This window comes from Osmia lignaria, chromosome 14, assembly GCF_051020975.1.
Source record: "Osmia lignaria lignaria isolate PbOS001 chromosome 14, iyOsmLign1, whole genome shotgun sequence".
Classification (NCBI taxonomy): domain Eukaryota; kingdom Metazoa; phylum Arthropoda; class Insecta; order Hymenoptera; family Megachilidae; genus Osmia; species Osmia lignaria.
In genome coordinates this window covers 12,073,929-12,095,848 of record NC_135045.1, presented here as the reverse complement: position 1 = coordinate 12,095,848, position 21,920 = coordinate 12,073,929, and the positions used below count along the sequence as shown (strand labels likewise).

General features: G+C 32.2%; 5 protein-coding genes across 17 annotated transcripts in view; 4 read left to right on the top strand and 1 right to left on the bottom strand.

The window, feature by feature from the left end:
* LOC117609063 (uncharacterized) overlaps window positions 1–10,088 on the top strand; it is a 164,483-nt gene extending 154,395 nt beyond the window's left edge. For 9 of the 10 annotated variants that reach the window (XM_076691935.1, XM_076691937.1, XM_076691934.1 and 6 more), the window contains 2 exons: window positions 33–109; window positions 6,409–10,088. In XM_076691935.1, coding sequence (XP_076548050.1) covers window positions 33–109; window positions 6,409–6,486 — 155 coding nt within the window. In that variant the 3' untranslated portion in view covers window positions 6,487–10,088. The remainder of the gene's footprint in view (window positions 1–32; window positions 110–6,408) is intronic. The other variant, XM_076691936.1, reaches the window with a different exon arrangement.
* Window positions 10,089–11,263: 1,175 nt separating this feature from the next.
* On the top strand, window positions 11,264–12,864 carry Pcd (pterin-4a-carbinolamine dehydratase). 2 transcript variants are annotated; one of them, XM_034334873.2, is made up of 4 exons: window positions 11,264–11,390; window positions 11,600–11,833; window positions 12,314–12,433; window positions 12,511–12,864. In XM_034334873.2, the coding sequence occupies exons 2-4, from the start codon at window positions 11,717–11,719 to the stop codon at window positions 12,691–12,693; spliced, it is 420 nt and encodes a 139-aa protein (XP_034190764.1). In that variant the 5' UTR covers window positions 11,264–11,390; window positions 11,600–11,716; the 3' UTR covers window positions 12,694–12,864. The 2 variants fall into 2 exon arrangements, with proteins under 2 accessions (XP_034190764.1, XP_076548054.1); XM_076691939.1 differs by lacking the exon at window positions 11,264–11,390 and having other exon boundaries at window positions 11,536–11,833.
* SdhD (succinate dehydrogenase, subunit D) lies at window positions 12,592–14,530 on the bottom strand. The gene is made up of 4 exons (XM_034334867.2): window positions 14,356–14,530; window positions 13,925–14,049; window positions 13,656–13,849; window positions 12,592–13,502 (listed from the first exon to the last, which is right to left on the bottom strand). Exons 1-4 carry the CDS (start codon window positions 14,408–14,410, stop codon window positions 13,289–13,291), a joined length of 588 nt encoding a protein of 195 aa, XP_034190758.1. The 5' UTR covers window positions 14,411–14,530; the 3' UTR covers window positions 12,592–13,288.
* Window positions 14,531–14,842: 312 nt separating this feature from the next.
* Window positions 14,843–15,821, top strand: RpL36 (ribosomal protein L36). The gene is made up of 4 exons (XM_034334868.2): window positions 14,843–14,985; window positions 15,166–15,292; window positions 15,443–15,577; window positions 15,661–15,821. Exons 2-4 carry the CDS (start codon window positions 15,167–15,169, stop codon window positions 15,745–15,747), a joined length of 348 nt encoding a protein of 115 aa, XP_034190759.1. The 5' UTR covers window positions 14,843–14,985; window position 15,166; the 3' UTR covers window positions 15,748–15,821.
* Window positions 15,822–19,265: 3,444 nt separating this feature from the next.
* On the top strand, window positions 19,266–21,815 carry LOC117609092 (uncharacterized). Of its 3 annotated transcripts, none has more exons than XM_034334989.2 (3): window positions 19,266–19,856; window positions 20,098–21,035; window positions 21,120–21,815. In XM_034334989.2, the coding sequence occupies exons 1-3, from the start codon at window positions 19,642–19,644 to the stop codon at window positions 21,623–21,625; spliced, it is 1,659 nt and encodes a 552-aa protein (XP_034190880.2). In that variant the 5' UTR covers window positions 19,266–19,641; the 3' UTR covers window positions 21,626–21,815. The 3 variants fall into 3 exon arrangements, with proteins under 3 accessions (XP_034190880.2, XP_034190883.2, XP_034190881.2); XM_034334992.2 differs by having other exon boundaries at window positions 19,603–19,759; XM_034334990.2 differs by having other exon boundaries at window positions 19,779–19,961.
* The last annotated feature ends 105 nt before the right edge of the window (window positions 21,816–21,920 follow it).

Genomic DNA, 21,920 nt, shown 5'->3' with positions numbered 1-21,920 from the left:
GGTAACGCCTACTGTTACAATGTCCTAACTAGGTGAGGCTGTGGTTAGCGATGGCCCTGCAAAGAGCTGGGCCATTGGGAGTGCCGGAGGTGCCCCCTCGTCCTCCAGGGTAAGACCCTTCCGACAATTACTTTTACGTATATATATTATTATATATTTACTTATTTACTTTATCTATTTATTTATCATTATTTATTTTATTTATTTCTTTTTTTTTTTTTTTTTGTCATTTGATTTTGTATGCGATGTCTTCCCTTCTTCGCTTGGCTTCAGAACTTATTGTGCACGAAATGTTTAATGATTATATTTATATACATACATATTATATTTTTATTTCTTTCTCTGTCTCTACGCACTGAGCGTAAAACTTGTAGGGGGTATTTTAGCGCTCTCTTTGCATGTGTCATTTTTGACGTTTACTATGTAATATCGTTCATTTATAATCTTATTTAGACGTAGCTGCGTTCGATACACGCGTGTGTACTATCTGACTCGTGAAACAGTATTTCTCAGGCAACTTTTACTTTTATTTTCTTTATCGTTTCCTTTCTTTCTCAACTGGATCAACTTATCTTGATAGATCATTCTGAAATTTATACGATGGACAGCTGCGTGGACGTAGAAAGGATACACCAAGCCACCTTGTTTTATGACTTTCCTTCACTTTTTCCACCTTCACTTGCTGCAATTAAAGATCGCAGATTATCGAGATACGCTACGGTTCAAAAATTTCATCACAATACAAGTGAAAGTAACAATAGAAAAAAAAGGAATGATTGTGTTATAAATCAGAATATTATTTTAAACTGGAGGAACGTGGTAATTTGTTTAATCCAGAACAATATTTAGAATCTTATACAACAATATGTAAATTCTATTTACAGAAATCTATCAATAATTTTACTTTTAATTAAAAAGTTATTACATATATTAATCCTTCGTGAATAAAATTCATAAAATTTTTTCAAGTACCTTATCGCGTTAGTCATATAATTTAGTTTATTACAAATTGTTGTTTATTCAACTATTTATGTTGGATTTATTTTGGGTTTGTTTCATTTTATCCTATTTCTTCATTTCGTGTTTTTTTCTTTTTATTGTTGTCTTTATATTCTCGAATCATTAATGTACAGTATCGGGCAAAGTAGGCTTCTCGAGGGAAAATGGCGATATAGGAGGAACAAGAATTCTCTAAATTAAATATAAAGTGATTTAAAAACAAAATAATATTTTATTCTTAACTATTCGATATTACAAAATTCAGTATATAACTGAATAGTACGAATAACCAAATAAATATTCAAATCTTGCCGCATAAACGTTATACGCGAGTGGTAGAAGGCCACAGACCTATACAGGGGTTTCCTCGCCTACGTGGTCATTGTTCTCGGGAACGTCTAGGGGTTGAGGTGGAAACCAGGGAAAGGGGTGATTTACGGTGAGGGCCAGAACTGACGAGGTGTATACGCGCGCAAAAGGGGGGGAGGGGGTGTCACCACTTACCGTAGAGAAGCCTATCGTGCTCGATGCTGTACAAAAGGCGTTTAATGATGTATTTATCTTTGATAATAAAAAGCTTTAAAGGTTTCAAAATTTTATACGTATTTCAGGTCGAAAGGATTAAATAAACAAATAATGAAGTACAGATTAACATAATAATTACTACGTCACAAATAAAAAAAATGTTAAGTATCAGTTAGGTTTATTAAAAATAAAATTACTGCTTGATGTGATTTTTAATGAACTTTTAATAAGATTAAGTTTCTTGGGCCTGGTATATCGTTAATCTGTCCACGTTGAAAAAACAAAATTGTAGTAGATTTATTTTTTCTAAATGAACTTTTAATTATACCCGAATTTTACGGTAATCCGTGGAATATTTTCGGAAGTTTTACACTCAGTGGCAGAAATCGCAGATTTTCGTTTTTTTTTTTCTTTTTTTATATGTAACTATGTCAGATCGGCTAATATAATTATCACAAAATGAAACGAGTATTCTCGAAATAAATCTCGTAAAAGACTAATTTTCTTATTTTTTTTATTCTGTTAGATTGTATTAATTGCAAGTAACCATGCAAGTATTTCTTGTTGTTCGCGCATAAGACTAATGCAATGAATGAAATTTTTCATCTTTTTCAAAGAGAATTTTTCATTTTAGACAGCGCGGTATGTTTTGTCAGTTGATTAATGGTTTCCTGCACTCGTTCTTGTAGTGTACCATTTTAAAATGATATACTTATCAGGTATGAAGTTTTTTATATCTAAAAAATTTAAATCGGTGTTTTCTTGTCGGAATATCCTTAATTACATTGTTGCTGGAGTGATCTTTCGGTGCTGTTATTCTTTACATTTATAAAAAGGAATTCTCTTATCGTTGCATCGAGCGTAAAAAGAAATGTATCCTCTTTATTCTACAGGGTGATGGTGCCGTTAAGCTTCAGCTCATTTCGAAGTAATCAGTATTAATCACACTGGCATTGTTGTATCGTGTAACGTACATTTAGTATTGTAATGCTTTTTCACAGTGAGCCAAATAGAAAGCTAAGCGGATAGAGCTCTTTTTTTTTTACTATCTCTTTTCGTAAGCAGATTGCTCTCGTTGCATGAGGCAGAACTGTGTCAATTCCTCGCCGATGAACCGGAAGTGCGTCCAAGAAAACGCAACGGGCTCGAATAGACGAATCGTTTTAGAATACCAACCGATTTGGTATAGAAATTTTTATATTATTATTCATAATTTTCAAACTTTAACGAGTTTCGTAGGTGTGACTTAAAATTAACCCGGCCACGTCGCTGGAGTTTCGAGAATGCAAACAATTCTAATTTTCAAATTTAAGCTTTCAATTTGCTATTTTATATCATTAATATCGTAGTAATGCTATTTAAAATTTGTGTGACAGGCGTCGGCTATTGCTGATCCTCGTGGCAGTCAATGTGTTAAAAATACTACGTTTATCGAATATAGCTCTGAATATTTTCATTAAACCGACTTTGGTAAATCGACTGTCAGATTATCTGTCAATTCGAGTGTTGCTGACAGGCGGTGATTAATGTATCATGAAGTATTTAAAATTATAATTTTCGATTGGTAGTGAATGACTGATCTGACATGAATTAACTCGTTCAACTCGACGTTGATTTCAATGCAAATTATCATGCTGTTGAAACTTGACTAATTCATCATATTCTGAACCTTAGTATTTCTCTTTCAATTAAAAACAATGTGCACATCATCTTAATCTTTTAATTATCATTATTTTCTTTTTGTATAAAGTGTTTGATGTTATTAAAAATAATAATAATAAAATTGAAGCTCTTATTTGCTTTTTACTGTACGAAATTCAACATTCTAATAATGACTCTCATTAGAAGTGTACGAGAATCCGAAAATATCGAATACCCGATACCCGGACGGGTATCAGGAATTGTTTTGGTCGACGCAAAATAAATTAGATGCAGTTTATCGTGAATAATAAAGTTCGTCCCTAAAGTTCTTCAAACTTTGGGAATCTTGAGTCAAAATATAATTCTCGACCCGTTCGAGTATCGGGTACAGGGTGTCCCAGAACTGGGGTAGGACCCGTGGCGCGCTCTGATTGGCCAGTGTTTTTCGTTAATAACTCGAAAACGAAGCCTTAACCAACATTTTGGCAAAGGAAAAAGTTGTTTAGAATGACCTCAGCAATCATCCCTCCACGGGTCCTACCCCAGTTCTGGGACACCCTGTATATCTATCCTTCCGGGAACTCGGATCGACTCGAGTATCGGGTACCCGAAATTGTCGGATTTTCGCACACCTCTACCTTCATTCATAATAAAATTCCATCTTGAAATTTACTAAAGAATCTATATTTCTTCAATTTTATTTTTGAAATTATATTGTAACTTGGAAATTATAATAAAGACGAAAAGTTATCAAATATTTTCTACTTTACATAAGAAAAAAGGTTTGTAAAATGATACAAGTTAAATGACAAAAACAAAACCTGTAATGTTATCGCCTACTGTGAGTTGAACTTGTTAATGGCATTCAGCAATCGGCGATTAATGTAAACGATTAATATTATCGTGTTCGCGATCAATGACAATTATTACTTGTAAAATCTAATATATATGTTTTTCTTTCTTATTTGCATACTAGTTGAAAGATCGAGCCTGCGTAAGCTAAAGGAAGCAAGCAAGCCTGACAATCTTTCAACGCCACGCGATGTTCGTAATGTAGTAGCTTTTTAACAGTCTGCAAAATAACTGCTTTTTTTTTAAGAAGAAGAAGAAAGAAAAGATAGAAACGGAAACAAGAATTCCATTTCTTTCTTCGTTCGTGGTCTGTCGTTTGCTAAGGCTGTCGTGAAATCACGACGTCCAAATTGATTATCTCTTTCTCTTCCTTTTTTTTTTGTTTAATGTCATTAGATTAGCGGCCTTTGGTGTGCATTGGAACATTGGATGTGTAGCGAACATATGTGGCTTCAGTATAGTTTCTCTTTTTGAATTTTGACTTTGCGTTTGCCTCCGCTGGAGCATTTTTATTTTAATTTTCTTTTTTTTTTTTATTAGGAACTGTACCGCGATCGACTCGACGTCGAGAACTTGTCAAAGAGTTCCTCCTTTTCATTCCGTTCGTTGATCTTAGAAAGAACAACGAAATACTGTGAATATTTAAAATTTTCAGACAGAAATTCATTCATATTTTCAAAGCATTTTTATAATATAATACAAGTTTGAAGAATACAAGTAAGTACATTTAAAAAAGCATAACTTGAAAGGAAATATTTCCAATCTAATAAATTCATATTGGCTCGTTATTAAACAAATTGCTTTTAATTTCATTTTTTATTTAGAATAAATATACAAAAGTTTTGAATATTCACAGTGCATCAGTTCCAACATGCAGTGTCTCGATTTCGGATATAATATAAAATAATCAGAATGTTGGTAATGTTGATCAAATAATAAATTTCGAAATACAAAACTTTTTAATAGGCGTGTCACAGTAAAATTTCTGAATACCATAGAATTTAGTATGTACTTAAAATGTATATCAAATAATTTGAATTAAATCAAAATTAATTTTTAATAAATCTTATTTAATCAGATTTATGAATAATTTTGATAAACACATAAAGTATGGTATTTAACGTTCGTTATTTCTTCTTGTTATTATTTATTCAAATACAGTTAGCAATATAAATATATATTTGTCGTTAATGTTATAAAAATAAAATAAAATTATTCATATACATCCTTACATGTTTCAATAGTCTATTTAACAGCAAAGTCAAATGACACGTTATATAATAATAATAACAGATTGTACAGTATCGAGTAAAATAGGCTTTGCAAAGAAAAATGGCGATGTAGAAGAAAGAGGAATTCTCAAAATCCTAATTTTGACGATATGAATATTAAAAGTGATTTAGAAACCAAAAATACAATTTTTAATTATTATATGCTGTAAAATTTAGTATTTAACTGAAAAGTATGAATAACAAAGTGAATTAATTCAATTTTTTTCGTATAAAGGTTTATATTTATGTAAGTGGCCGGAAACCACAAACCTTTATACACCCCCTCCCCTTCCCACCCAATGGTCATTCCTCGCGGAAAGGCCTCAAGGGCGGGGCGGCGGAAGTCCGGGAAAAGGGAGGCCTACGACGAAGGCCAGGAACTCCGGAACCCGAAAAAGCTTAGGGAGGGAGGACATCACCTTTTTCCCCGGGGAAACCTACTATACTCGATCCTGTGTACATTATATCATAATAATATTAAATTTCAAATACTTATTCAATTAATTATTTATGAAACAACACATTACTCATTTATGATGATGAATTAAATAACGAACTTGACATTTCATATAATTAATATTTTATTAAACCAATCCAAATCTAATACACCTTATAATAATTATGAATTATATCATATAATTTGATACGTTTTTTTCCAATTCAACATTACCTACATTCTGAATTGACGAATCCCTTAAAAAAGAACTGGACTAGTGTCTTTAGCCCTTTGTCTTACGAGCTTCTCACTAGTCAAATAATATTTTCATTAATAAGTCAAGTATTTTCTACAACATTTTTCTGAAAATCCTGTTTTGTAAATTACAGTTAGAATTTAAATCTAAATAAAAATTTAACACTTAAGCGTAAGACTTGAATGTTTAATCTTACAATTAGAGTGGTTGCAAGCTTGATATCAATCTTTAGAAATAAATTTTAATACTGTAATTAAACTTGACTGAATTCAAAATTAAGTTTTAATTTTCAATTAGAAAATTTATTGATTCAATAAAAGTATATTCCCATTGAAGGTGACCACTGTGGAGTTAACAGACAAAGGGTTAAATTCGCAGTCCTGAAGAGGACACCGTCGAACATTAATGAAATGGAATTCATTTTGCAGACTTCTATGGAGGAAGTGGCTCGAGGTGATCCAAAGGTGAACCAATCGTCGCTGTTACAGAAACTGTTGTCCGAGTGACTGCAGGCCAACGGTTTGCAGACTAAAGGGATCTATGTAATATACGTTTGAAGCTAGAAACGTGAAAAGAAAAAAGTAAGCAACACCGGGTTACATGCGGTGTTGAAGGAAATCTGTGAAGTGAAGAATCGATCCGCGTGTGTACGACGCAGAATATACACCCTATTATACGTAATGGATACTAATTGTATTATATGTAAAACGCCGCAACATACACACACACATACACTCACTAGCACACAGACACACGAACAGATACACACACGAAGTCAGTATTCAGACACGTATCACCAAATACAAAATTGCGAGAAAATTTAGGCCGCTACCCCGTGCTCTCCGTGGCTTTAAACGCGCTGGAACAAGTGAAATTCCAAAGGAATAAGGGCAGTCGTTAAAAGAAAAAAGGAAAAAGTACAGCCAAAAAGGGGCTTTCTAGAAGCGGGTCCAGCGCGTAGATTTTATATCTTGCTCCGAAAGTTCGAAGGACCAAAAAGTTTCCGGTTTCCCGTTTCAGTTGTACCGAACCAGTCTCGATGATCTTGGCAAATTGTCTTCGATTTCGGATAGATGTATCACAGTCTGTAGAACGATCGTGGAGGAGATCGAGCAACTGGATCGTGGATCGGCATCCGTATCTCGAGAGACAAAAGGGGAACGCATTGAATTCGAAAAGATGAAAGAAATAGTTCGCGGAGAGCACGTGGCGTTAAAGTGTGATGCCGATTATTTTATATATATATATAGATATATAAATATAAAAGGATTGAAAGAAAGAAAGAAATGCCTTTCTCGAGGCATCCCAGCTTCGGACGATATTCGAGTATAAATATATATAAATATATAAATATAAATATAAATATAAATATATTATATATATGAAAATATAAATATAAATATAAATATAATACCGACACGATTGGACTGACGGTCGCCTGTAATCCGATTGAAAGGGTTGTCACGCGTTTACCGTCAGTATTGTATTTGGTATCACTGAAAGAAACTACGTAGGTACCTCAAAGGTATACTTTACTATACCACTGGCTGTTGAACATAGAACTATTTATAGGTTTAATTATTGTACACAAGAGGATGATGAGAAGATGACGAAGATAAGAAAAAAGCAAATAGAGCACTATTTCACGTATTCTCTTAATTTAATGATCCTTTTTGACTATTACATTTATGAATAATATATTTGTGATTGTAAGAATCTGCAACCAAAATGTGACAAAGAATACTTGTTGTTGTTAATATGATTATAACTATTATTATTATTATTATTATTATTATTATTAATATTATTATTTTATTATTATTATTATTATTATATTATTATATTATTATTATTATTATTGACATCATCATTATCACTATTACCAATATTCTTGTTGCAATTACTATATTATTATAATATTAAGGATTATTATTATTATTATTATTTTATTAATATTATTGTAATAATAATTATTATTATATCGATATTGATATTATTGAACACTTGGAATATGCATATTTCTATTCAATAGTAAGAGTACCTTTATATACATACACATTGTATACAAAGTATGATTGTATAAATGTATATGTATGTATATGTGTATAGAAATTTATATAGCGTGTTATATATAATTAATTTTATCCGATTACTTATATATAATCGGTATATAAATTTACGGTATATTTATATATGTATACGTGTGAAGATGAAAAGGAAAAAAATAAGATAACGGAGATCAATCCTTCTATTTTGCATAGCTCGATAATTCTCCTTTGAGTCTTTAGAAGTGCACACTAAAAATTACTTCTCGAACATCTGTTGTTGCATTGATCGAATCGTGGGAAGGAAGAACAAAAAAAAAACGATATATAGAAATGGAGTGAATCGAGAGAGAGAGATATATATAGAGAGAAAGAGAGTTGGAAAGAAACGTTGGGCAGAAATACGTCTAATTCACGTTTATTCGTATATGTATATACACACGCCGCGCGACACAAAAGAATCGGCGTGTATATATGTATATTATTTACATGCATATGAAAGAAATCTCACGCAAGTGTCTTATTTTTCCAGGATGTTCACCGATGATTATTAAAACGAAAGAAAGATTAAAAAAGAATAAAAAAAAGTGAAAGAAAATGAAGCAAGATGATAAAACGACGAAAGAAAATGTTGGAAGAAATTGCCACGAGGTAAACATGCGCGAGAACCCGTCGATCTCTTCTTTGCGATCGACGAGTTCCGATCGGATCCATGTCGACGATGGACGAGCGATTGGTTCGTTTCCCTCGCGACATAAATCCCCAGCCAGAACACGTTAGAAACTTTGTTCTTTCCTTTTTACGCGACCGTGTCCCCTATAGATCGTAGTTGTTCTTTTTAAAACGCGTTATCTTTTTATACCTAAATTGCACGTGGTTGCATTAGTGTTTGACGATGAATTTTTACTATTCTCCCCGGTGTTCTTTTTTTGTCTGTTTTTATTTTTATTTTTTATTTCTCTTTCTATATGTATGTAGTGTCGTTTTCTTTTTCATTATACATGTACGTTCGCGCGAACGTGATTTTTTTAAAAAACGGGGAGTGATCGTTGATCGGGTTTAACGCGATCGAGCGTTTTGAACGAACGATGAATTCGTTTTCTTTTTTTTTGCTTATTATTACGGTTATTTCTTTTTTTTTTTAGTTGCAATTTTATTGATCGTTTTAGCAACTAATGGATCTTATTATCGAGAAACGTTAACGTTTTTAAAGATACATTTGTTTAGATCGTAAGGATTCGGGGTTGATAAAAGAACGATCGGAAGACAAAATACCCGAGTGAAAGATGTACACGTTACAAGATGAACGAAAGCGAAAGAATGAAGTAGAAGTATATATATATATATTATATACATATAAATGTATATGAATAAAGAAGATAAAAAATGATTTTGTGACACGAAGATATTTTCTCGCGAGGTAGACGATGCGGCATTACTGTGATGACACTGGCCTGCTCATCTCTGTTGCACTTTCTTCCAATTATTCGAGCAGTTACAAAGTTTTGCGTAATATAAAAAAAATGATAAAAAAAAATACCCTGTAAAACACATTCGTGAGGTACTCTGAATATGTACACGTGCATACATAGACATGTATACTCGTTTCGTTAGTCGTGCGTCGCCGTTCACACAATGACGTAATGTGTATGTGTGTGTGTGTGTGTGTGTGTGGCGGACACGCGCGCCCACGTACGTGTGTATGTATGCCCGCGCGCGTGTGTGTATGTAAATGTATGCTTGCATGTGTATAAGTACGTATGATTTGTGCGTGTGTGTATGTGTGTGCTTACGCGTGCGTGCGCTACAGAATGAACGGTTTCACATGTGTGCGTGCGGCTCTGAGTGTATTTTTTTTCTCTTTGTGCGTGCGTGCGCTCGTAGGCACGCTTGTACGCGTGTGTACGTAGTGAATTACGTCATATAGATAGATCATATGTGCTTTCTAATGATGAATAATTTTATAAATATAAATATAATATCGATCTCTCACGTGTACGTTTATTTTGAAGCGGGTAGCTCGCTTCGAGATCTTTTTATTAAATTGATTTTATTTCAGTGTATTTTATTTTCCTTCAAATACAACGCATGCGGTGTTCTCCTATTTTATTCTTTGGTGGAGCTAAAAAATGAATTAATGATCAAGGAAATTGTAAATTTTTAAACTTGAATTTCTACTACTTTGTTGGGGTCTTTTTTATACTTTAAATGATTCTATTGATGGCCTGGCCTTGCCTCTTAACGTTTATAATCGTAATTAAGACTATAATTATTTAGTTTGTGCCATAATTACCATCAAATTATTCTGGTTTTTAATTTTGGATCAGTACGCGTTCTAAGACCAGTAGCGCCAGCTGGCCATGTGGCGGTTAGAAGAGAAACTAACGAAATAGAAAATTTTCTGTTTCGAAAAACGGAAGATTTTTAACTGTTAATGAAGATAGTTAAATGCTCTAATTATATATAATTTAGTTCAAACGTTAAGAATGAAAATTAACATAAAATAATTTTTAACAAAAAATACAACCGACTTCGAAATGCACTAAAAAATATGAAATAATTTCTAAATATATAGAAACAGTAGAGAATCGGCGACTGCATGCTGACTCATGCACCGGTAGAGACACGTAAGCATACGTAGAATTCAATGTAGTAGTAACAATAGTTTTTCACGAATATCTCGGAAACTAAAGCTTTCCGTTAATTAAGCATAAGGAAAAAATTGTTCAGAATCATGCCCCCGACAACATATTAAAAGATCATTGTAATCGTCCAATCTTGAGATTAAAAACTTCATGTATTTTACAATAACAATGAAAAAATGAAAAATTTTTTTTAATGGGACCAATCGGAAGACATACCCTACAAGATGCAAAAGGTTTCGTTCCGAATGGTCCATCCATCTCGGAATAATCGATGAACACACACAGAAAAAAAAAAAAAACATACATACTGATCGAATTGAGTAACCTCCTCCTTTTCGAAGTCGGTTAAAAATTACAGAAATACTTTAACCATCTAGCGATTAACCTCCACGCAGATATTAACAGCATAATTTTACGCACAAATAAAATAAACTTTAAAAGCAAGAGGAAGTAGCATCAGATTTAACAAATATTCTCTGAATTAATGAAATTTAATAAAAAAGAAAAATAATGTAACAGTTTTAATTGCACCACCCTTTCTTTGCAATTTTACATGAGTGATTATTTTTTCATCAATTAAAGTAAAATAGAAGAATGGTATAAATGAATATTTTTAACTGTGAAACTAAGAAACTATTTAATAATCTATAATACTGATAATACTAAAAAGGTGTTTGAAATTTTTTTTGTAAATCCACGAAAAAAGAGATAGATTTACTGGTAAGGTTATGCTCGTAACCTATTAATACAAATTCAGTTTTCATAATTCTTAAGGAAAATATTTTAAAATTTTAATTTAGGCTGAGAATAACTACGTAATTAGCTTGATATTTTGCAAAAAATAAATAATGTTTAAGTAACGGGAAACGGAAATGTATTTAGTGTCATAACTATTATTAAAAGAACTTGTATTTAAAAATTTTACACAGTTTTAAACAGTTTGCGGAGAAAAAGTATTTAGCAACAGCTAGTTATATAACCACCAGATATTAATTAATTTATTGATACAAAAGTTGTCGCAATCAAGGAAAAAGAAAGCAAAAACCATGGCATCTTTAACGCGCATGCGTTTGATAAATAGTAGGGGGATCCTGCAAGAGGAAATATTCGATATTTTTTACCGAAGAAACTCATCTACGACTGTTTTAAAAAAAAGAAAAATGGTGAGTTTGTTGTGTTAAATGTATAAAACAAAATATTAAAGAAGCATCTATTATTGTCTAATAATAAAAAAAATATATATTTAACTTTGTGCAACATTTTTTACTGATGACAGATGTTTTTTAAATATTCCGTGGATAATTAATTATCTTAAACTTACTATCATTCTAATGAATTTTTTATTAGATGTGTAATCTTTATGATTTACGATAAAATGACAAACTTAAAATTATATATTTCATATACAGATAGCACTTCATATTCTTTGGGCGTAACAAGTGGTTGGCGATTAAGAAATTCACGCTTGAAATTATTTGTCGATAATTAAAATCGTAATTTACCAATGAAATAATGTAAATGTTTCTTTTTTGTGCTAAACAATTTGTTTTCTCAAATAATATGTTATGATTGAAAAATGGTCGAAGTTTTCTGATCCGTATTGATCGGATTTTCTTAATACTAATGTTATCAACTATTTTTAGGGAAAACTTACTAAAGAAGAACGAGACAATGACTTAAAACCATTACTGACAAATGGTTGGTCTGTGCAAGAAAATAGGGATGCTATTTATAAAGAATTCCTATTCAACAATTTTAATCAGGTGTGTCTTAGTTTAAGGACATTAATTGCCTGTTTTTCATTAATCAATGAAAATATATTTCTTTTCTATGTTTTTAGGCCTTTGGTTTTATGACCAGAGTTGCATTACAGGCTGAAAAAATGGATCATCATCCTGAATGGTTCAATGTTTACAATAAAGTAAACATTACCTTATCTTCTCATGATGTGAATGGTCTATCACCAAGGGATATTAAACTTGCAACTTTCATAGACAAAGTTGCTAAAGCAGAGGGAAAGTAAAATTTAAATTGTAGAATAATTGAGCAGATTTTAAGTTGTTTTTCAAAAATAATAATTTTCGTAAAATTAATATATTATGAAAATTATATCACCAATCTATTACATCATAAATATATATGTACTGCACTTATTCTGTTTTATAATTTTAATGAATAAATATATATTCTTCAATTATACAGTACAGTGGTACCTCGACATACGATCTTAATCCGTTCCTGATGTTTGGACTTATACCGAATAGGACGTATACCAAACCAACCTTTCCCATAAGAAGTAATGTAAAAATGATTAATCCGTTCTCGTGTAAAAAAAACTCCTATTGATATTTTAAACACTGTTTAAACAAATGATGCAAAATTCACACAAAAAATGTATGTCGTATACCGAACAAAGTTTATCACGTCCAAACAAGACGTATTCCAAAGCAGACGTATACCGAGGTACCATTGTAACTTAATAATTTTTTAGATTATACACTTATAAAATAATACATCCAAATTCAATGATAAATAGTTTATTCTGAAATAATTTACAATATATAATTATCAAATATCTAAATTAATCATCTATTGAGGTGTTAAAATTACAATAACAATTATTCATCGCTAGCAACACTCTCTTTAGGTTTCTTACCAATGGCCCAAAAGTTTTTAATAGCCCTTGAAACACCAGGGCCATCATTTATAAGTACAAGCAGTCCACAAAGTGTAACTGCTGAAAGGATAAATAACGACAAGTGCAGCACTTTTGGTACTACTGTTCCAACAATAATCGGACGTGCATAGTCTGTAATAATAGCCTCCAAACCCCTATTGGAAGAAAAATGATATTGTATTCAAGTATTATTAATTTATATATTAATACTATATTATCGATGGTATTATTATTTTTTATATTGAAAAATAATAGAGAATTTGGTATATGAGAACATATAAATAAAAACATCATTAACAAATATTCACCAGTGTGTATGCATCACAATTAATACAGACATAATTCCATCAAGAGCAGCATTTTCCATTATTAATGCAGCAGGAATTATGACTGGAAGTGCTGATGAGACAAGTTTTTCGAAAACCCAAAGACGTACATGATCGCTATTAATTGTACTTGCTTTCCGACTCAATTGCAGACCAACAGTTCCAATTACTGGAAACTAAAGACAACATAGCACAAATTTATAGAAAATAAATAACTGAAACGAAAGAGAATAATTCTACAAAATTATTACCTTAGTTCCATTATTCATTACATTAGAATGTAAACATTGTTTAGGATTTGCCAGAGTTGTGGACGTTCTACCAAACTGAGGAAGTTTACATGAATTTGCAAGAAGATTGGTTTTAGATAGTGATTCTGTAAAAATAATATAATGCATGTTGCGATGTCTTATAACTACAAATTCGACATAATCATACACATATAACAAATCAAAATTAATTTTATAAATTATATATTTTGTTTTATTGTGCGTGGAATTTACATTACATTTTTTATTATAATTATTTATAGTTATTTATATTTATTTATAGTATTGAATAAGACTAATAACGAACGACATTGGCTAATAAGGTTATTTCAATGTTATAAAAAAAATAGTCAATTAAGATTATGTAAAAAGCAAAAATTTAAATATCTTTTCAAATCTTATATGCAACTTACCTAGCTGTCTAACTTTGTGGAAGATATTAGAAGCTATTATCTTTTTAACAATCATTTTATAATTGTTAAATACAAGATTTTCCGAAAAAAAGTCTTATTAAAGGAAGGCAATGAACCTCATTCAATTTTTGTGACAACCAAAACTTCCAATTGCAAGCAAGAATATCACTATAAATATGGCTGACGTGGGCTGACGAATCGAGTGTTTTTTGAGCTAACGGATTTATTTTAGTGATTTACTTTTATCCAAACATCATAATTTAACAAAAAATGACTACAAATGTTATTTTGACATATTAATAAGGCAATTTCATAAAGCTACATTTATTAAATAAGCTTCCATAGGCAATAAAGTACATTTTGGATATTTCAACTCATATTTGTAAATTTAAGTATAAACACGAAAAAACAAGTTAAATTGTTTATTAAATATAATCTTACATAATACAAAGTTTTGAACGCTGTTATATTATTTTATCTTTTGATTATTTTTTAAGGCAGAATAAAGCAGTTGCATACTTTGAAGATCGGATTAGTTACTTTCAAAGCGCATGCGCATAAAATTAAATGGAAGATCTTCATTGAAAACGGGGTTGAATTTTCTTCTGTACAAGTATTCGAACCGTCGAGGTTAGTACAGAATTAAATCATAAAATATTTCTATAATCTTATTTGAAATAGATATATTTCTATAACAAAGTGTGTCTTTATAAAACATTAGAATCTTATACGCTTAATATTATTGTAAAATACGTATTGTTTCGCACTTCTACGTTGATCTACTTAACCTAAAGGTATTGTCTTCTTCAGGATGGCTCCAAGATACGAATTAGCTGTTGGTCTCAGCAGAGGCCACAAAACAACCAAAATCCGTGTGGCCAAAAATAAAAATGAGAAGAAAAAGACAGTGTGTGTTTTGCCAGCTAGATTTAAAGGGGTTGGTATATATTATCAGTTAAAGTAAAATCCTAGTATTTATATTGTCATAAGTATGGCAATATATCATTTGTTTGGATACTTATGTGTGACTGAGTATAGTTAATATTGTAAGTATTAATATTTTAACATAATTATCTATTTAATGTAGAGGCAAACTAAACATTCCAAGTTCATCAGAGATTTAATCCGTGAAGTAACTGGACATGCACCTTATGAAAAACGTGCTATGGAACTGTTGAAAGTTTCCAAGGATAAACGTGCATTGAAGTTTTTAAAAAGAAGGGTAAGCACTACAGAAGATATTTGTCTATATTTATTCTACCATTAGTCATCAGTCTACAAATAATATATTTAATAATTTTATAGTTGGGCACACACATTAGGGCCAAAAGGAAACGTGAAGAACTTGGAAATATCCTTGTACAAATGAGAAAAGCAGCTGCTCATCATTAAATGTCCTATTAAACTTTTATATTATATATTAATAAAATATATATATATATATATATATAAATGTTTCGATTTTATTGTGTATAGGTCTTTGAACTGAAAGCATATCCAGTCCCATGAAATAACCATTCTCTTAGTTAATCTTATGTGTATATACAAAACGTAAAGACGTGCGTCCGTGTCACTTTTCAACTTGAAAACTACTAGGGTTGGAAATACGCTTTATACACATTAGAAACATCTCGCTGAGTGAGACTAGTTCAAAACGGTTGCGTTTGTGCGTCTAACAATAAGTCAAAACTTACAGAGGTTTCAATTTTTCTATAGAAAATCTATGGGTCGTACATTTTAGCTACGGGATCCCTGATACCCCGGATGTCATAATGTTGGTTTGTAATCACCCGTGCTTCGGGGTCCCTAACACCCAAGCCATGGAACATTGCGCCATCTATATAAAAGCGGCGCAAACTATTCGTTAACTTACCGACTTTCGGAAGTCCAGTCGGTAATTTATTCAATAATTTCCGCCGCTTTTGTATAGTGGTCAAACTTCAAAAATACTTAATTCTAGGCGGTCTTCTCAAAATATATGTTTGTCAAATAATTATTCTAATAATTTTTCGGTCTTGTTAAATTATAATCACCGTTCATACGCCATCAGTAATATTCCAAATGACTACCATTTATTTTTAAATTAACCAGAAGAATGGTTATTTTATGGAACTAGATACACTACCAGTCACAACCGACTCTAGTACTAGCCGTGCTGAAGTAAAAATGGCAACACCGCGGGAGTCCGGTCTGAATATATCAACACCTACCCTACTCTATCTGCCTCCCGGACTCCCAGACTCTCAGCCAATCAACGTCGTCAGACTCCCGACTACAGTAAAACCTGGATAAATGCAACGAAAGAATGCTTGGATAAGTGCAACATCGCTATCCCTTCCAGTTGGGGGGATCCCCCTAGGCGAACCAAGCCGCTCGACGAGGAAATCGTGTAATATGATCCGACCGTAATATCGGTGTGACTAATACTAATTGAAAGATAAAACTTTTTTATTTTTAACTTTTTCTTAATGAAACTTTTACTAACGCATTTGTGAGATTTTTCTGATTAAAATGACACCAAACACGATATAGGTTGAATGATATTTATAAACAATAGTAATAGAGTAAACAACATAGAATTGACACCACGACTAAATATAAATGATGTGTACGGACGCAGAATCGGCATGTCGGATAAATACAAAACATGTGTACGGACGCAGAATCGACACCTCGCTTGGATAAATGCAGCATTAAATGCCCAGAATCGCCACCTTGCCTGGATAAATGAAACCTTTGAAACCAAAGCCGACACCGCGACTGGTTTTAATTTCGATCTCTGTTGCTTTTCGCCAACCTTTAACATCAATTTTAGCAAGTAATTATAATTGAAACTATATCGTGTTTGGTAAAATTATAATCAGAAAAATTTCACCAATGCGTTAGTAAAAGTTTCAATAAAAAAAAGTCAAAAATAAAAAAGTTTTATAGTTGAATTAGTATTAGTCACACTGATATGTTTCGGCTCTTTCCTTTCATCATCGGACCTCTCTCTTTCCGCCACTGTCTGTTCCTTTCTACGTTCACGCTTGGCTGGTCGTCGCGTGTAATCAGAGATTCGACACCTCGCTTGGATAAATGCAACCACTGGGTCCCAATCTTGGTTGCATTTATCCAGGTTTTACTGTACTCTCTGGACTTCACATAACCTCTTTGGTTTCGTTCCAATAATTTCGCTTGTTTCAAGGTTTTTATTAACTTATATACACGTTTATCAATTCTTAAATGTTTCAATTTGATCCAGAGATGGTTTCATTTTGCTTCATACCTAAATTTTCTTGAAACCACTGTAAATATTTCAAATATCATGCTTCACAACACCAAACTACTTTGAGAGTACACAAAATATATATCACATTTATAACAATTTTATACTACCACATCACTTCTATTTGCCATAGTTGCAACGTTTATATATTTATACATAATTAACACAAAATAGTGTATATTACTACAACTTTTAATTAAAATAGACGTTAATTACAATTCCGAGCACAGGACTCTGTTTTTGAAAATAGGACTCCCGATTGTCACGTGAGCGGTGTTGCCACGTTGTTCAGCATGGCTAGTACTAGAGTCGGCTGTAACTGGGTATATCATCTAGTATATCAGTGCATAGCCGCCGAATCTCCTGGTAACTTTGGTCTAAGTCCATAATAGTTCAAATAATCCAGGATTATAATTACGATAAATATACGATTCCTTGTAGGGTTGTTCCTAGAGGATGCCTGTCAGAGATTCCTTACCCCTCACTGCGTGCAATTTGTTCGTGGTTAATTAAGGATACTGGTATTTACGATTAAAGAAAACTTTTTATTTAGCGTGCGTCTGTACACCACGCCATGTGCGCTTCCCCTCACAGACTCGCCAAATTCTACTCTTGTGCAGAGGTATCAACCTAAAAGAGTAGGCGTACCAACTTCTCGGCGAACCCATGGCAAAGAGCAGGGTTGGTTCATCCGAGCACAGCCGACTCTAGTACTAGCCATGCTGAACAACGTGGCAACACCGCTCACGTGACAATCGGGAGTCCTATTTTCAAAAACAGAGTCCTGTGCTCGGAATTGTAATTAACGTCTTTTTTAATTAAAAGCTGTAGTAATATACACTATTTGGTGTTAATTATGTATAAACAATATATAAACGTTGCAACTATGGCAAATAGAAGTGATGTGGTAGTATAAAATTGTTATAAATGTGATATATATTTTGTGTACTCTCAAAGTAGTTTGGTGTTGTGAAGCATGATATTTGAAATATTTACAGTGGTTTCAAGAAAATTTAGGTATGAAGCAAAATAAAACCATCTTTGGGTCAAATTGAAACATTTAAGAATTGATGAACGTGTATATAAGTTAATAAAAACCTTGAAACAAGCGAAATTATTGGAACGAAACCAAAGAGGTTATGTGAAGTCCAGAGAGTAGTTGGGAGTCTGACGACGTTGATTGGCTGAGAGTCCGGGAGTCCGGGAGGCAGATAGAGTAGGCTAGGTGTTGATATATTCAGACCAGACTCCCGCGGTGTTGCCATTTTTACTTCAGCACGGCTAGTACTAGAGTCGGCTGTGATCCGAGCGTTTTCTAGGGTTTTTTACATTTTACAGTATTTTACGGTAAGATACGTTAAAAACGTATAATACCAGATTTGCGAAGAAATAATCACAGGATAGCCTTAATTTATTTAAAAAGATGTATTTATGTTACAGAATACAGAATATAGTCCCCAGAAAATGAACTCCTCTACTAATAAAAATACTTGTGTAAGTAATCGTTGTTCATTACTGGAAAGTGATTTTTTGAGAATATTTACTGACAGTATGTTAAATAAAATATACTTACAATTAGATTATATTTAGATATAATGAAATTTGTTAATAATAAGAAAAAATATGAAATATTTTAAATCAAGACATATCGCAAAAACAACAATACGCAACTGTTTTCCCTTCCTCTTATATTGATAGAAAATTTTCATTTTCTCAACATTTATGGCGAGGCCTGCCGCCAAAACTTCATTTCATGGCTTTATTTTATCTAGAGGGTAAGATATAACTGCGGAACTCTCTGATTTTAATAATAAATAACGTAAATAAATATCTATGGATAACTACGTCTGGTTGGTATCTATAGTACATAACGTTATATAGAGATGGCGCCACTTGGAGTATAATTGTAGCGGATCTAATCTAATCACTACGGTTTTACAGAGAAACACCACGCGACTACCGATCAATGAAACGTTTTTATTTCGCTAGCACGTTTACAGGAGCCCACACATGGGGCGATGCTTTTGTACAAACAGATTCTCTCAGACGCCACGCTTCTTGGAGGGAAGTCCCCGTTGTCGTGTAGAAGATGGCTGCCGCCCGAACGACCTCCGCCTCCGCCTAGGCAAATAGGAGGTATACCACCTCTTTACCCATGGTATGGAGTGGGGAGTGAGAGCCAGAGAGAGGAAGCAAGAGTCTATTACAAATTATATAGAATGACTAACACGTGGTAGAATATCGTTCAATGCAATTGTTTTCATATATGTCTTTATTTGTTGTTGGAAATATATCTTACGTATAATTTTTCATAAAAATTAATGTAATAAATCTGGAGGTAATGATTTCTTTCCTTGACATTTTGAATATACAGTTTTCTGTAATGAATAGTTCAAATGACAGCAAATTTATTGTAGCTGTTAGTGATAACGTCATGTTCCAGAAAATTTAATTCAATTTTTTATCAAATTTAGGTGGCTTCAGAATTTTTCAAACATGACTCGATTCGCTAGAGCTAAAGGATCTAAAGCTTCCAATGAAAGATTACCTAATGACCCTACACCATGGCACGTAATGAAACAACAATTAGTAGAGAATTTATCCACGTCTCAAGGATATTCAGAAAAAACGAAATCCGCAAAAGAATTGTTATGTGAAAAGCAAAGTACTTCTGATATTACAAATGACAAAAGTAATTGGGCAGAATTTGAAAACAGTTATGAAAGGAAAAATAATTCGGAAGTCAAAAAAGCCATGAAACGCAAGACACAGTCAAGTATAGTAAAAGAAAATCAAAATGTATCTTCAGATAAACACGATGAAAGTAATGTTAAAGTTAAAAAGAGAAATATTGATGAGGTTGATAGATCTGTGACAGAAGTAAAAGATAAGGATAAAAAAAGTAATAATCAATATAACAATAAAAGTAATAAGCAGAACAAAGTGGATGAGTTGAATAATGAGACAAACAATGTACATGATTCAAAGAACAAAACTAAAGGTATGTTATCTAAACGTCAAAAACGCAATATGAAAAGAAGACAAAACGCAGGATTTGAAACAAGAAATGATAACAATTCTGAGAGTATTAACAATATGAATAATGATAAAAGGGAGGGTATGGGAAATGGTCAAACAAGAAGATTTGATAAAAGATTTGGGGATCAGTCTACAGATTTTAGAAATGGTCCATATAAATTTGGTATGCAAAAATTGGAAAATAATAAGAAGAAGCAGAAACCTCCTAAAATTCGAGATGATAAAGAACACATAAGAAGGAAACCAGATATAGGCTATACTAAATTAGTAATCAATGGTGTTGAAGTTGAAATTGTAAAGTTTGATGGTTTTCCAGTTAAAAAGGAAGATGCAGATAGATTACATGAATTGAAACAAAAAATGATTATGAAAGGTACATAATATAAGAAGTCTGTTTTGGATATTCTGTATTCTTTAGTTACTGGTGTTAACTTTTGTATTTTATATCTCTTTATAGGAATTCCAGAGAGGGAGATAAATGTAGCCATGAAATTAGAAAGAAGAAAAGCCGAGAAAGCACTGGCAAGAATTAAAAAGTGCGTTTGCTTTCATTGCCGTAAATCAGGACATAATTTGTCTGATTGCCCTGAACTTGGATCTGAACAAGCAGGTACCGGTATCTGCTTTAAATGTGGATCAACAGAACACACACATTTTGAATGCAAAGTAGCTAAACCAACGGAATTTCGATACGCAACTTGTTTCATTTGTCGCGAGCAAGGGCATATTGCTAAACAATGTCCTGATAATCCTAAGGGAGTATATCCTCAAGGAGGTTGTTGTAAAATTTGTGGAGATGTTACACATTTAAAAAAGGATTGTCCAGATTTAATAAAGGAAAGGGAGGAAAATACCGTCACAGTAACCACGATTGCAAATGGTGACATAGAATGTTTGGAAGAAAACAAGAAGATTCTAAATGAAAACAATGATAACAAATCTAAAAAAATAGTGAAATTTTAATACAATGTAATATAACTAACTATAACACGGACATACATGTTTCGTATTATGTAATTGTATTTATGTATATATCTCAATGAGCTAAAGACTTGCAATGTAAACATAAAATTTATTGAAAGATACATGTATTTGACATGTATATACATATACATATTTTCCGTACATATATTTTAATGTTTTCTAAACTACTACGCTGAAAAATCTGATATCAACCAAAACATAATGAATTTTATTACAATTGATATATTCCCTATTTACATCATTATTAGATTTATAAATCAGTACTTTTTATATA

Coding starts and splice junctions, on each gene's coding strand:
- RpL36 (XM_034334868.2), top strand. CDS start 15,167: ATGGCTCCAAGATACGAATTAGCTGTTGGTCTCAGCAGAGGCCACAAA. Junction 15,293..15,442: donor TGCCAGCTAGATTTAAAGGG/GTTGGTATATAT, acceptor TATTTAATGTAG/AGGCAAACTAAACATTCCAA. Junction 15,578..15,660: donor TGAAGTTTTTAAAAAGAAGG/GTAAGCACTACA, acceptor ATAATTTTATAG/TTGGGCACACACATTAGGGC.
- LOC117609092 (XM_034334989.2), top strand. CDS start 19,642: ATGCTTTTGTACAAACAGATTCTCTCAGACGCCACGCTTCTTGGAGGG. Junction 19,857..20,097: donor TATAGAATGACTAACACGTG/GTAGAATATCGT, acceptor TATCAAATTTAG/GTGGCTTCAGAATTTTTCAA. Junction 21,036..21,119: donor ACAAAAAATGATTATGAAAG/GTACATAATATA, acceptor ATCTCTTTATAG/GAATTCCAGAGAGGGAGATA.
- Pcd (XM_034334873.2), top strand. CDS start 11,717: ATGGCATCTTTAACGCGCATGCGTTTGATAAATAGTAGGGGGATCCTG. Junction 11,834..12,313: donor TTTTAAAAAAAAGAAAAATG/GTGAGTTTGTTG, acceptor AACTATTTTTAG/GGAAAACTTACTAAAGAAGA. Junction 12,434..12,510: donor TATTCAACAATTTTAATCAG/GTGTGTCTTAGT, acceptor CTATGTTTTTAG/GCCTTTGGTTTTATGACCAG.
- SdhD (XM_034334867.2), bottom strand. CDS start 14,410: ATGATTGTTAAAAAGATAATAGCTTCTAATATCTTCCACAAAGTTAGA. Junction 14,050..14,355: donor CCACAAAGTTAGACAGCTAG/GTAAGTTGCATA, acceptor TTATTTTTACAG/AATCACTATCTAAAACCAAT. Junction 13,850..13,924: donor TAATGAATAATGGAACTAAG/GTAATAATTTTG, acceptor TGTTGTCTTTAG/TTTCCAGTAATTGGAACTGT.